Source organism: Cricetulus griseus, chromosome 6 (assembly GCF_003668045.3).
Source record: "Cricetulus griseus strain 17A/GY chromosome 6, alternate assembly CriGri-PICRH-1.0, whole genome shotgun sequence".
Taxonomy (NCBI): Eukaryota; Metazoa; Chordata; class Mammalia; order Rodentia; family Cricetidae; genus Cricetulus; species Cricetulus griseus.
In genome coordinates, this window is record NC_048599.1 from 37,023,867 (window position 1) to 37,039,794 (window position 15,928).

Consider the following 15,928-nt stretch of genomic DNA (forward strand, 5'->3'; position numbering starts at 1 on the left):
CTCTGCCAAGCAGGGGAAAAAATAGCCTTGGCAAGAGAAGCTAAAGTGTCACAATCCCTTTGTGTTCTGCAGTGAGGAAAACAGTGGCTGTGTCCTCCACCTTGTCAAATTAGCATGAGCATGGCGTGTATACTGTTCAGGAGGCTGATGTGCATTTCTTCTGTAGATTCCAAATTCTGTTTCCCAAGGTGGAGGAACCTATTCAACTCCTTAATAAACCCTTGACTGGTGTCTGAATGTTTGGAAGCACAGAGAAGTGACAGAGTCAACTACTACCATGTAATATAAACCAATATCTTACTGAGTGTGCCTTTACTATGTAATTATGAGGTCTTAGGTTTGGATTCTCAATAACCATCTAAAAATCAGGGCTTGGTCACACATGTCCATAATTCTAGTGCTAGCCATGGGAGGCAGGTAGAGATAAGAGAGAGAGTTTGCTAGCCAGCAAGTATATCCAATAAGTTCAGGTACGGTAGAGTGATTACGTGATTGAGGACAACTGATGCTCTCCTCCAGCTTCCATATGGCTTTGTATGGAGCACACACATGTATAACATACACACATATAGGCACAGGAACATATACATGTACACACACACACACACACACACACACACACACACACACACACACACACGACCAATGTCTTTATTTCTAAAGGTCATTCACAATAAACTCAAAACCAGTTTTGGTCTCCAGCTGCCATTGGGAGATCCTGCGATGTGGGTAACATCAGGTAAAGGTCTGAAATCTCAGGTAAAAATGAGAAGTGAATATACCTCAGGCTGATCCTGCTTCCTCCACACAGTATCTCAGCTCATCAAGGCACATCTTTACATATGCTGCTTAAAGCGACAAAAAGCTACATCACAGGTGTTGCACTTCCCTCAGAAGACACAGAGTAAACAATTGAAATGACATAGAGATGATACTTAACATTTTCAATAATAATTTGTTTGTGTAAAATACATAATTAAAAAATATGTTCTGGGCAGAGGCCCCAGAGTGTGTATGTGATGCAACAATGCTTCTACCTTCCTCCAACATAGAAGAAAAACCAACTTTGGGTTTCAAAAAGCAGAGTGGAGTGGCTCCTATGTCATTCATTTTCAACTCTGGGTAGTACCTACTAAATGAAACAAATGGTTCCCCCAGTGATTTTCTCATTCCACAACAAGATCTAAGTTTGCTGGGTAGAAGTACAATTATGAGGAAGAAAGTCAGGAAATCTCTGTGGACTATCTAGAGAGAGACTACATATCCCACAGACTGTGTAGCTGGACCAATGGTCAGCATCAGGTGAAGTATGGCCTTCCTGCTGCATGATTGCACACAACTATAGTATTAACAAGAACTTCCTAGAATGCTAAGCATTTGCCTTTCTGTTGTTGTGTAATTGTTGGAGGTTCAGATTCCCTCCACTGTGCAACTGAGATTTGATTAGAGCTTCAAGATGTCCGTGTATACATTCCCCAGAAAGCTAGTGGTCTATCTCATACTATGTTGTTCATGCCTTGTCTCCTAAGAAGACTTTCTTGGCAATTTAACACATCCATTGCAAGACATAAAATGCACGATCCCTTGGGAAATTTGAAATATTGAATATGACCCCAATAAATTAGAACTATCTCAGAGTACTGGACCCTTTGCAGCTTTTAGAGTGAAAGACAACATGTTCTGCTTTCTGTAGAAAAATGACAACTAGGTGCACTGCTCCAGAGACCAATATCCAAATGCCATATGAGTCCCTGGTGTCCAGGCACCGTAAAAACATCTCCTATGCTAACTTCCAGATATGAGTTGGAGTGTCTCAGAGCTTTAGAGTGGAGAAATCATGATTTCACATGAAATGATATTTTTAGTTGCATGAAAAATGAGGAATGCGTAAAGCTGTATATGACACCCCCCAGCAGACACCTCAAGTCCCATTCCCATTTCTATAAAACCCCTTTTCTTTTCCTTCCATATCTCTATAATAAAATGACTTCTTGAGAAAAGAAATGATGTACTTACAGAAAGGTTAGTATTCTACCCTCTGTCAATTTTTTTTAATTGCCAATCCATGTCCTTTTCCTTCAGTTTTTGGAACTTAGCAGGTTCTAGCTTTTATTTTAGCAGAACACTATAAGGGGTGCATAGCTTGCACCCCTAGTCTACCTCTGATGTGACCTCCAGTCTTCTTACTCTGTATGTTAATGCTTCAATCAAGTTTTCTGTTTCTTTGCATTTCCATTGTGTCCTGTGTTGTGGGATAATGCATCTGGCCAGTCTTCTCACAGTAATAGCTAAGCTTTTGCAGTAAAAAAAAAAATACTTTTGGTTCTTTAAGCTTTCTAGTTTTCATTTCTCTTACTACCCTTTTGAGTCTGATTCTCTCCTCTTGTTATTTATTTATTCATTTATTTATTTATTTATTTATTTATTTATTTATCTGTAGATGCTGCTTCATCTCACCCCAAACTTTAGTTTGTTCAGCCAGAATCCCTTCTCTATGTTCTATGGTATTTGTAAATCTGCCATGAAAGCCATTCTCTTATAGTTCAGATGTGGAGAAAACTAAGCCAATGGATGATGGGGTCAGCACATAGAACAAAGGACTCCAGTTGGGACCCTCTGGGTACAGAAGTGCTGTTCCATGGCAGCTGCTAGTGGTTTGTGAAATTACATAGAATCCAACTGACTACTGTGTTCAGAGAAGTAAAGTATCCACCCTAAAGGTTCAGAAATAAGAGGGTTAGTAAGTGGAAAACTGTGAAAGCTCACCAATTCTGTGACATTAGTCATTTATTGTGTGACAGCTGAGCCTTAAGAGAAGTTGCCACTGAATTATATGCTCATCTGGAGAGGGGAAGAGAAGCCACTGATGGGAGAACCACATCCTATTACCCATATGATCCTTTTTAAATAAAATTTCAGGGATTTGATTCACCAAGAGTCCCAGTGCATGCCCTTCCTATGAAGCTCAAGGCTGGCCTTCCCTCATCTAGAGTTGATCCACCTTCGAATGGACAGATAGGATCACAATGGGGCCATGTGGCAAATTCAGTGAGTGACAATAACAATGGTAATGTGATCATGATATAATAGTAATCAGGGAAATATAGGAGTGAGGGGACAAAAAGGACTGCCATGTTTCTTACTGTTTGTGTAGCTTGAGATTCAGGTCACCCACCAAACCTGCTCCAGGCCTGCTGTTGATTTGCTAAGACTTCCTTTTCATACACCACAGTTCATTTCTATAGAAATTCTCCTCTATCTAAGTTGGTGTGAATGTTTCTTTCAAGTCATCTCAAACTGACACTACACTGCTCTTTCACCTCATCTCTCTTGGTTTTATGTTGAGCTGCAGGCATGAATAAACAGCTTTTACACTGATGAACTGGCTGGATATCTGAAAGAAGCTTGTACTTGATTATCTGTAATATGATTCTTATATTCTTTTTACTTTCATGTAAATATGCCTTGTAACAGTTCTCTTCATCTCAGTGAGTATATAAAAAGTTTAATTGGGAGCATAGGCCTAATATTTAGTTCTCATTCTTGACTGTTCCACATTTATCCAATTCTACATAGGACACCATACTAGATTCATCTTATAATAGATATCTGGTATTCAGATTTTCCTATACTGTAAGAACTTTATTTTCTTATTCTTTGGAATGTAGCTATTGGTTACCTTTCACTGGAAAAAATATGAGGAAAATGTTATATGCAGAATTCCTATGTTTATATATTTCCTATGATGAGGTGACATTTTTGTCATCCCGGGTTCCTGATAAATCCAGTGTCCTATAATGACTCAAGAGATACAAATAATATGAAAATCAAACAAACTATTCTTGTTTTATAACACTGAGACTTGGGGATGATTTGTTACTGTGGAATAAGCTAGTCAACTCACTGAAAACAACCTACAAAACCTCTACTTTAAGGTGTATCTTAAACCTCATCTTTGCTACTTCCTTTTATGCTATCGTTGCCATCCCCAACTCTTCATGTTTTACCTGGATTTGCTGCAAGAGTCTCTCAGTTGACCCCCCCATTATTCTATGATATTGCTAAAGGATAGTTTCCAAAGAGCAGCATCATTTGTTGTTTAAAGGTCATATATATCAGGTTACTTCCTTACCCCAAACTCCTCAGGAACTCTACACTAAACTAAGAGTATGGTTAAAAGGTTCTCGGTTAACCACAGTGCCTATTATTCAACTTCTGTCGGTGTCTCCAAATTTGTGTCTTGCTTTTCTTCCATCAACAATCATCTCATCCCCTTCCCACTGCTTGCAAGAAGTTCTTTCCTGCCCCACTACTTCTGTCTTCTTATTCACTCAGCTCTGTGCAACTTTGCTTAAGCACTTTCATTATAAAAATCTTTCTATCAAGATTACAGCCACACAACAGTTTCAGTGGCTTCTAAAACCAAATCTCCTCATAATCCATTATGTAGTTATGATGTTTGATTTTGTAAAGAATTCTTTGGGCTTTCTTATTTCTTTATTTACTTAATCTGTTTCTCTCTTCGCAGACTATGAATATCAAAAGGCAGGGATTATTTGTTTATGTTTTAGTGCTTCTTCCCTGGTAGAAATGTGCCTATTGCTTAGTGGATTTCAGTATATATTTATGGGTGAATGGATTAATGAATAACTCACTGAAACAATCAAGATGTCAAAACAACACTGCAACAAAAAGACAAGTGAATTGGAAGCAATATTTGTTCACAGATCTTTCACCTAGTTTGTTTGGTTAAGCAGAACAAATCCTAAGTCAAAATACCATTAAATAATCAGTTTGAATAGCTATTATCTATCACCACTTACATTTTCTTTTTAATATTGATTTATTTTTTGACATCCTTCTGCAGTTTCCCCTTCCTCTTCTCCTCCCAGTCCCTTCCCACTACCTCCCCTCTAGCACCCCACCCCCACCCACTCCTCCTTTCAATTCAGAGAATGGCAGGACTGCCATGGATATCCACAAAGGATGGCATATCAAGTTGCATTAAGCATTTCCTCTTGTATTAAGGTTGGGTAAGACAACCCAGTATGAGGAATAGTGTTCCAAAAGCCAGCAAAAGAGAATAGAAACAGCCCTTGCTGCCACTGGTAGGAGTCCCAAAAGAAGACTAAATTACATAACTGTCACATATATGTAGAGGTCCACTTATAATTTATTTATTCAGTAAAACCTTATGTATCCAATTTAACTAGATGACACTCTTTAGTACACATTAAAACAAATTCTTAAAAGGTAATCAGCATGAGATATATTTTATGTTGACATGACTAATGTGTTACCCAATCAAAATGTCCTAAATTTTCTACAAGGCCCAGAATGTATGCAAGGAGAGGATATAAAATCATAAAATAGACTGTTGTGGGGCAATCCTTTCATATTCAGTAGAAATGTGTCTCTGCCAAAGGTACCTTCTGATTGGTTTAATACAAAGCTGAATGGCTAATAGCTAGGCAGGAGAGACTAGATGGGACTTGGAAAGACACAGGGAGACAAGTCAGACCTACAGATTGGAAGAGAGATAAAAGTCGCATGGCAGAATGTAGATCAATAAAAACAAGTTAAGTTATAACATCTAGTTGGGGAAAAGGCTAAGTTAAAGCCAAGCTTTCATAATTAATAAGAAATCTCCTCCTCATTATTTGGAGGCTGACTGGCCCAGAAAGTCCAAATATAATAGACTCAAAGACAAATTAGGCAATAGAATTCAGTATGACACTAAACTTTTTTTTTTTTCTTTTTCTTTTTTTTTTTTTTTTTACAGAAAGTAATTCTTTAAACAGCTTAACTGGGAATAACATGTAACTATAATTAGTCAATGAGCTGTACATATCCATTGCATGTTTTACTCTTCATCATCAATTCCTCAGTAGGAAGTGTTTATAGGCATTTGCATCATGGGCCAAGAAGACAAACATGAGCTTTCTTTAGTCTCTATATTCTAGACTTAGCATTCTACAGAAAGGAAGGTTAAGTTACAACCATACGTCCAGTGTCATCAGCTTTCAATAACAAGGCATGTTGCACGTTTTTGCAAAGAAAAAAACCTTATGATTCTAAGGAACATTTCTTATGACAAAGACATATGTGGACAATAAGTGCCTTCAAAGGAACTCAACTTCTTTCTTGGACTTCTGTGATGTTGAAGTGAGCAATGGTGTGAGATGAGAGACCAATCCTAGTGACTTTCCACACTTGATAATCTTATCTAACTTTTTGTTGTTAGAACAGGGTGACCATGGCATTATCTACCCTAAATGCCCCAAAAGACTGATAGAGAGGTAAGACATGTATAGAATTTGTGTATATTAGTCTCTTGTTATTCTTTTCCTTTTTGAGACAATTATCATTTAATTGAAGTCATAGTATATATGCACTTCAAATTTGTGAGGAGAGAAGAGGAGACAGCAAAATGTATATATTTGGCCATATGATTTTTACTTCTCCTAGAGATTAAGGGTATTTATATCTGCTTAAGGAATGTTGAAATTGTAGTAATTACGAAATGACACTGCTGTTACTTTATGTATGCAGAAAAAACAAAGCTAATTTTCAATAGGAAACTTTCACAGCCCATTTTCCATACTCAGCCAAAATGAAACTTTCTCAAAGAGAAAGTTAAATTCACAATCCTGAATGGAAACAAAAATTAATAAGTTAATTACTATCTAAAGAAGAAACTCAGAACAACAAAGGAAAGCACATAAGGCCTTGCATAAAACCTCCTTGCTGCTTTGATGGGTGAGTGGACAAACCCCTAGAGTTTACAGCTTCCTATTTTAGCTGTATTGCTGCTTTATTTAAATGAGTAATTCTCTTGTTTATCACTCAACATGTCCAGCATGTTCCATAGACTGTACTAAATGAGTAGAAGTGGAGATGAGGTGAAAGCATTACATTTCATTGAAAAAAGAAAAGAAAAAAAAACCTAGCCATAACAGTCTAGTTAACAATTATGTAATCCTATTACAGCCCCATACCTAGAAGTCACATCAGGAAAGGGCCTAGTTATAAATAAAGATGGAACCTATTAACAGGCATTGTTTTATAGTACAGTCTCCTAACAACAAAGATAAAGCAGGTGTCTAAGGAAAACAGCACAGGAAGAATAAGAATCATCAGCAAATTCATTACAAACTCCTGCTTGCACGCAACCCATACTGCCGGAAAACCATAAAGAAGAGAGTAAGGAGCAACGAGGCTGCTCTCCCAGATCATTTTCTCTACCAAACTGGTCACTATATCTACATCAGCCAAATGATTACAGGAAATTATTTAATCATATGCAACCCCAAATGAAGAAAAGTCAGATGGCATTGGCATAATGACCAGGTCTGGTTGATACTGATGCAGTTTATCTGCTGGTGTTTTAACAGAGGATCGAATCACATTGCCTGCACTGTTCATTATGTCGGTTCTCTTACCTCCTGGTGATTCTTGGCCAGCCATTCCTTAATTGTATCTAGGGCAATGACTGCAGCAGGCTCATTCGGAAAACCTAAATGAAGAGCATAAGAAAGCAAATGAATAAAACAATAAAGGGATACAGAAGTCAGCCAAGGTTTGAGAATGTATTGATCGCATTATATAGTATTCCATTAAACAAGCAAGGAAAACAAAGCTGGTGGTACTAAATTTTATATGAATGTGAAACCTTCAATCAATGACATGGTATGAATAGGATTAGCTCTGTCCCAGTTTTAAAAACACAGGATATAATAAAGATATTAAAAGTATTCACATATACTTAATAGCTTAAAATGTACTTTATTCTTCTCAGTAGTATTTAGATCAAAGTTTACTAATTGTCTCAGCTTTTTTAATTGAAAATATTTTTAAAATATACTATATTCTGATTACATCCTCCCAAATCCTCCAAGATCCACTTCACCCACCCAATTCTACATCCTCTCTCTCTCTTTCTCTCTCTCTCTCTCTCTCTCTCTCTCTCCTCCCTCTCTCTCTATCTCTCTTCCCATTAGAAAACAGGCATCCAAAAGTAATCATAAAATAATATAAAAATAAATAAAACTGACTGAGAAAAAGTCAAATGAACATGAAAACAAAGAGCCAAAGAAAAAGCACAAGAAATACATATAGACACAGAGACACACATTGGTAAACACAGAAATCCCATAGAAATATAAAATTGGAAACCATAATCTATAAATGTAGACCTGGGGAGGTCTGACCAGTCCTCAAATGAACACCTGCACTTGATTCTTAGTTGTACTACTTTTGTCTTCCATGGCTTCTCCAACTTGCTCAATGCCCTGAGCTCAGTTTTTTTTTTATGTGCCACCCCTGGAAACAGTAACACAGTCTTTTGTTGATGCCACAGCTCAACAGTGTCATAAGCACCTCTGTCTGCATTACCTTTTTAGTGGCCACAGGTGCCCTTTACAGACTTGTCTTATTTTTCTCTGTTTATTCTCTTCTCAGGAAATTCTCCTCCAACTTCAGTGTATATTTGGTAATTACTCAAATATAAAATTATAGGGGTATGACTATCTAATAAATTCTGTCATCACATTCAATTGCAATGGCCATCTGCATTAATGCTTATCTTTAGAAGACATAATTCCCCACAGATGAAATTAGACAAGTTCTTACAGAACCATGGCAACCATGGTAAGTTCTCAATTATCCCTGACCTCTTGGTCACTCTCTCACATACATCAAAGTGTCTGGTAGAGAGTTATGGTTTTCATCATGATCTCAGGGGTCTTTGTATCCCTGGCTGATGTCAACACCCAAGACCCACCAAATACCCAGTTGTCATGTACTTGACCTGTTCATCTTCAAGATCAACCTCCTCCATTCCACTCCAGATGCCTCCTCCTTAGGTCACACATTGGACCTCGATGTAACATTTTCAATCTAAGGTTATGGAGTGAAATGCCCAAAGCCTGTTTTCTATTTAGTTTCCTTGGCTGCTTTCTAAGCCATGCCCCTTTACAAATATTTGATGCCTCCTCTCTACTCATGCTGGTCTCCATCAGTCAGTGTCAACACTCTTCCTGGATGCTCTCGCTCCTTTCTGTGTCTTAAGGCTCATCTCTTGCTATGTTGCTACTTGCTTCCTCCCTTAAACAGAACCTTACTGGGTGTTTTTACTGTGTTTCCTTACATGCTCACATAATTTGTATAAAGATAAAAGATGAAAGATTATAAACAAAATTCCCATACTTTAACAAGTAGGCCTGACTATATGGAGCTCCGACCATGGTAACTTAGGATATATTATGCATTCCTCTACAGCCTGACTTCTGATGAGCTATAGCCCTTGTACAAATGGACAGTCTCAAGAAAAACAGCTTAGGCTATAAACTTTACTACTCAGGAAGAAAGTAAGATGCCAAGACATCTATTCACATATTCAGCCTTCCCAAATGGCCCACAACATAAGAAGTAAGTAACTTCCTATTCAACAACTACAAAAGACTTCCAAGTCCTCTAATGACAGCCCTCAGGGAACTCGCCTACTATCTTCTGACAGTGTACTTTAATAATTTCTTTCTGTTCATCTCTGTCCCTATGTATCTGTTTCTTTGTCTCTGTCTCTCCACATCTGAGTGTGCATGCATGTTACAGTGTACATCTGGATTTCAGGGGATAACTTATAGGAGTCTCCACCCTGTGGGGATAGAGGATTGAACTTGAACTATAAGGCTTGACTTTAAGTACCTATTTCCATCATACCATCTTAATGACCCAGTAACTTTTCTCTGTGTCTGTGTTTTGTTGTACTCTTTTATAGCTTGTTGTACTGGACTTGCCCATGCCACTTCACATGGCAAGTGAGTAGCCTACCTAAGGAGATTTAAGGAGTATCTCTGGTAGACAAAGGTGACCACAGTCTACAGCGGCTCTCACTTTGTTTGGCTTTTCTCTAACTCTTTATTTGGCTATTCCTGTCTTTTTGTTTTTCTTTTTCCTGAAGTCTTCAACCTGTAAATGTGAACCCCTAACCCCAAGTCTATAAAAGCACTCTTTTGCTTAAACTCCAGTGGCTACACTTTGCCTACAATTTCTTTGGGTAAAATGAAGTGTATAAATTTTCACTTTCTGCCTTCTTCCTTGCTTTCCTGCCTGTCTCTCTGAGGATGTAAAAGGTCTCTATTATTTCTTCTTTGGCATTCTCTCCCAGGCTTCATCCCTTCAGGGAAAAGGGCAGGATATGGTATGCACACGTAAACTCTTTCATTCTTGAGAATGGTGGTACTTATGGGGTTAGAACTCCCTCTGCCCTCCACATAGGGCCTCCCTGTCATTCCTTCTATATAATTCCCAAGTAAACCAGAACAAAGTCTGATTTAATTGGAGCCTTGGTAGGGGGTGAGGGTTTGGAGCAAACAAGTGCCAAGTTTCTGGAGGCTGTTTGTCCAAGATGGGTGCCTATGATGATAAAGGTGGGGATAGATTATCACTGGGCCTTCGCTGCCATCCTGCCACCATGGTGGGCTCATGCTGAGGTCTGTGACCAAACAGAGAAGAGTGGCACTTCCTTAGAGGAAAAAAGCCTACCCCTGCTATTTTCTGGGATGGCAAAATAGTGTCAGTGGTTCCAGCATGATACTTTCATAATTTAGATGGAGGCAACCCAAAAGAGGGAACAAAGTATGCATGGATGTTTCACCCACAGCTGTCACTTTCCACTCCACTCACAGTGCCAACTCCATCCACCTTATTGCCACACTAGGCACTAGACCACACCGCTGTACTGAAGTTTATGATCTCTGGATATCATTTGCATACCCATCACTTGGGGGCCACCATTTTCATCCTGCTAGACTGATGTGGAGCACTTAACACAATGACTCCCAGAGTGGGAGGGAAGTGTGTGTGTGTTTGATATTCATGAGGTTACACTTCTGGATCTGCGAAATTTCTAATTGGCCAGGCTTTTGCTTCTATCTGACAGTAAGTCCTTCCCCATAACAGAGCAGCATGTTTGTGGCCAAGTTTCAGCCTGAGTCTTCCTAGAGACAAACTTAACTATATTCTGGATGTTCTGGATCAATAACCAAGCTGGCTCCAGAGGGAAAGCAGGTCTCACTCTAGTGGGCCAGAGCTCCTCTGCTCTTAAGTTTGGCCCAGGTAGGATTGCACAGGTGTAGGGGAAGCTGTAGCCACGCCTACTTAGGGGCTGGCTACAGGTGTGCCTGACCATGCTTGTGAGGGCGTGGTCAGAGTGACGTAGTGTGACTGCGTTTGCTCTTTCGCTTTCACTTTGCTTCTTGCTGTACAGGCTGCTGCCACGCTGGTTGGATAGGTCGTTCTGTAAGTAAGGCTTTTCCCTATTAAATACCCTTATATTTCTACCTGACTCCGTATTGGTAATTTCCCACTATATCTGGTGTCAGAAGCGTGATATTGGAAACCTACACCCCATTTGGGACAGGCTGTGGTTTCCACGGGGCCCACGGCCTAGGCCCGGAAAGCGCCCTCTCTCCACAGGTGCTCCCAGCTAGCAGCCGACCCGCTGCAGCTGAGCTGCTCAGAACCCTTCACCCAGCTCGGAGACAGTTTCTAGCTGCCTAGAGTCGAGGTAGGCCTCTGCTTTCAGCAGAGGCTTCCCCTGGCCACTGCTTCGGTAAAGCTGCATCTGCTTCAGTGGTTGCGGCTGCAAGACCGTATACTCTCTAAGATAAGCACAGCCGCTTTTGTGACCTCTCTCCACCGCTGACCGACTGCTGCCAAACGCCTCGGAATAACTGAACGCCTGTGCTACCTGCTGGTCAAATATATTTACTGCATCTGGAGTAGAAATCAGGTAAAATTATGGCAGAATATTTATCATTTGCTAAAATTGGTAATAGTTTTGCTTATTACATGAATTCACTGTTTGAGGAGGATGTTAATGTGCCAATTACTGGCCTATATTCCATAATGGCAGTTAGCTTGCTGGTACAAATAGTATTACTAGCCAGAGGACTCAGGAATAGGGATAAGGATAATCTCACCACCTATTTACAGGAAATAACAGCTTTATGCAGTGAGGTTTTGGAGAACAGATTAGGTCAGACCACAGTTGTGCAGCAAGTGGAATAGAAATTGGATGATAAGCTTGGCTCTGTGTCCAATACACTAAAGACAGAGCTGTCTGATGAGATGCAGCATATTTATGATAAGATAAACACAGAGAGATCCTCCATGTCTGAGGCCTTAGAGGCTAGGCTGTCAGAAGACCATGACCAGCTAAAGAATATCTGTAGCCAGCTAGAAACTCAGATAGGCAATGTTACTCATCAACTAGATGCAACGGTGCAAAATACCCAGCATCGGTTTGAAGAATTGGACAATGCCATTCAATCAGTTATTGAAGCATCCAAGGTAGCAGATCAGAAATTTGAGTCTAGATTTGAATGTTTGGAAGATAATTTACAGTACAGGGCTGACAGATTACATAGGTCCATATGGTCGATTGCTGAGGACTCAAAATCAGCAAATCATGACCTGGAATCTAGACTCCAATACCTAGAAGGCAGTTTCCATGCCATCCAGATGCTGCCTAAGGATGATCGTATTACAGACCTAGAAAAACATGTAGATGAGCAGTTAGAGCAATTTACAGATTCACTAACGTGCTTGGAATCTTCTATGATTAAGGAGATTGAAACTTTTCAAAAGGATATCATTACTAGGCTTAAAGATAATTGGGATGCCTCAGAAGCAGAATCACTCCAATCCCAGGCACCTATTCCACCCAGGTATCGTGACTATTCTTCTAAGGTTGCTACTCGTACACCACTAGTGTACCCAGCTACCATGGTAGAAAAGCCAGCTTCTAAGAAACACCCTCATGGACGGAGGGCTTATGAATGGCAACCTATACACCTGAAGGATCTTAAGAATATTAAAGAATCAGTTGTCTCATATGGTCTCCATAGCCCATACATAAAACAGCTATTACATTCATGGGCAACCTTTAACAGGATGACACCCACAGCTTGGGAACGATTGGTAGCAGCTGTACTTGAGAATTCATGCCAAATCCAGTGGAAGGCATTAGTAAGGGAAGAGGCAAAGCTCCTTGAGCATCAGGGCATAAAGGAAGGTTTTGAAGCCCCTCTAGATAAGCTTCTTGGTCAGGGTATTTATGCTGACCCACAGGTTCAGGCTGAATATGATGACGATATACTGTCTCTATGCAGGAAAGCATTAAATACCTGGAATAAGGTTCGTGAGCCAGGAGAACGCCCAGAAGCTTATACCAGAATAGAACAGGGACCTACAGAACAGTTCCAGGATTTCTTACAAAGGTTAACTAGGGCAGTAGAATTACAGGTAACATCCAGAAACAAGACAATCAATTATATATACAATAGCTTATGAGAATGCAAACCCAATATGCAAAAGAATACTTTTGCCTTTAAAGATCAGATCAGCTCCACTAGAAGAATGGGTTTGTATGCAGCCAACATTGATTATAATGTACAAGATACTGGAGCTTGGGTAGGAGAAGCCATTTCAAAAGGTTTAAAAAGGCAACAGGAAATTAAAAGTTCTAGAGGTGAGGATGTAAGGGCTTGGCAAGGAGAAGCACCTTACAGAAGTCAACATAGGTACCAAGAGGCTAGAGGTTACTACTACTATGAACCAGAACCTTGGGGAGGAAGAGCCTTCCCCTGGAGACCACGAAGGCTCCAGGAACCAAGATCTTTCAACTGTGGTAAAATGGGACATACTAAGAGAAATTGTAGACAAACAAATTCTAACAATGCCTCATACGGAAGGCCACTGTCTTCTGGATTGTGTAGAAGATGTGGTAAGGGCAGAAACTGGACCAATGAATGTAGATCAACCAGGGACATACAAGGAAACCCATTAAGGTCAGGAAACCCCAAGGGGGGCCTCAAGAAAAGGCCCCCATATCGAGAAAGGTCGGGTCATTCCCAGTAGCAGTGGGAGACAATCTTTCACAGGAACAATAATAGTTCATTGCCTATTGTGAAAAAGATACTGTTCTAGATGGTATTTTGAATAATGATGAAGAATCAAGTGTGAATGGACAAAATGAGAAACGCATATTTTGGCAAGCTTCTATTAATGATAAAAGGCCTCAGTTGAAAGTGAAAATTAATAATAAAGTTATTTCTGGCTTAGTGGACACTGGGGCGGATGTAACTATTATTACTCAAAAGTCTTTGCCTCAGAAATGGCCTCTTAGAGAGGCCATTCTGTACAATATTTAGGAATTGGAACTCTATCTAGAGTTCAACAGAATGTTAACTCAGTGGTCTGCATTGGACCGGAAGGACAGAAAGGGATACTGAAACCATACGTGGCAGATATAGCTATAAATCTCTGGGGTCGTGATCTCTTACAGCAATGGAATACTCAGATTAATATTCCTCCAGTGTCAGATACAAATTATGTACACTCTTTAGATAGTAGAAAAGATCTGGTAAGATGCTATGAAAAATGGTTACCAACCATCCATGCTGTACAGAAATTAGGTACAAATGATGGACCTTCAGAGGAGCCAAAGGCCCTGCCATTGAAGTGGCTTACAGATGAACCAGTTTGGGTAGGACAATGGCCTATGACAATTGAGAAGCTAGAGGCTTTAGAAAAGTTAGTACAAAAACAGCTAGACTCTGGACATATAGAGGAATCTTCCAGTCCTTGGAATTCTCCTGTATTTGTCATCAAAAAGAAGTCAGGTAAGTGGAGAATGCTGACAGACCTGAGAACTATAAATAAGGTAATTCAACCAATGGGCTCTCTGCAACCTGGAATGCCATTACCTTCCTTAATACCTAAAGGATGGACTTTCATAGTCATTGATCTAAAAGACTGTTGCTTCACAATACCGTTACAGGAAAATGATAGAGAAAAATTTGCATTTACTGTACCAACTCTTAATAATTCACAGCCAGTTAGGAGATATCAGTGGAGGGTTTTGCCACAAGGAATGCTAAATAGCCCTACTTTGTGTCAACACTTTGTACAGCAACCTTTGGGAATAATTCGTAAGAAATTTTCACAATCTCTTGTTTATCATTACATGGATGATATTCTTTTATCAGATTCTAATAAGGAAACTTTGGAATGTATGTTTGAAATGGTGAAGGAAGTTCTGCCTCGTTGGGGATTACAGATTGCCCCAGAAAAGATACAAAGAGGAGATTCTATTAACTATTTAGGTTACAAGATAGACTTTCAAAGAATCAGACCTCAAAAGGTACAAATTAGGAGAGATCGTTATCAAACTCTTAATTCTCTTCAGAAATTATTAGGGGAAATTTCTCAATTACAGACGATTATTGGTGTAGAAGGACATGACTTAAAGCATTTAAAAATGGCCCTTAAAGGTGATAAGGACCTAAACAGTCCTAGAATATTATCTGCTGAGGCAGAAAAAGAGTTACAATGGGTAGAAAACAGAATATTGAATGAACATGTAGATCGGATAAACCTTAATTTAGACTGTATTCTGGTTATCTTGCCATCCAGGGAATACCCTTCTGGAATTCTGATGCAGAGGGAAGACACTATATTGGAATGGATATTTCTGCCACATAAACAGAAAAAAAGTTAAAGATATATATAGAAAAGATTTCTAATTTGATTTTAAAGGGTAAATTAAGACTTCGTCAGCTGACTGGAAAAGATCCAGCAGAAATTATAGTACCTTTAACTAATGAAGAAATTTCTTCCTTATGGAAAGATAATGAATATTGGCAAATAGCTCTTACTGATTTTTGGGAACAATTAGCAACAACTATCCCAAAACTGACAGAATTAAATTCATAAAAAAGACAGTCTGGATTCTTCCACGTATTGTAAGACAAACTCCCATTTCTGGAGTTCTTACCTTCTACACTGATGCCAACAAATCAGGTAAGGCAGGTTATAAAGCAGGTGAGGTAAGTAAAGTAGTTCAAAGTCCATATACATCTGT

At 39.4% G+C, this 15,928-nt stretch overlaps 1 protein-coding gene across 1 annotated transcript in view; it reads right to left on the bottom strand.

Moving 5' to 3' along the window:
• Macrod2 (mono-ADP ribosylhydrolase 2) overlaps window positions 1-15,928 on the bottom strand; it is a 1,968,760-nt gene that overhangs the window by 526,725 nt on the left and 1,426,107 nt on the right. Inside the window, exon 8 of the mRNA XM_035446323.1 lies at window positions 7,443-7,516. Coding sequence (XP_035302214.1) covers window positions 7,443-7,516 — 74 coding nt within the window. The remainder of the gene's footprint in view (window positions 1-7,442; window positions 7,517-15,928) is intronic.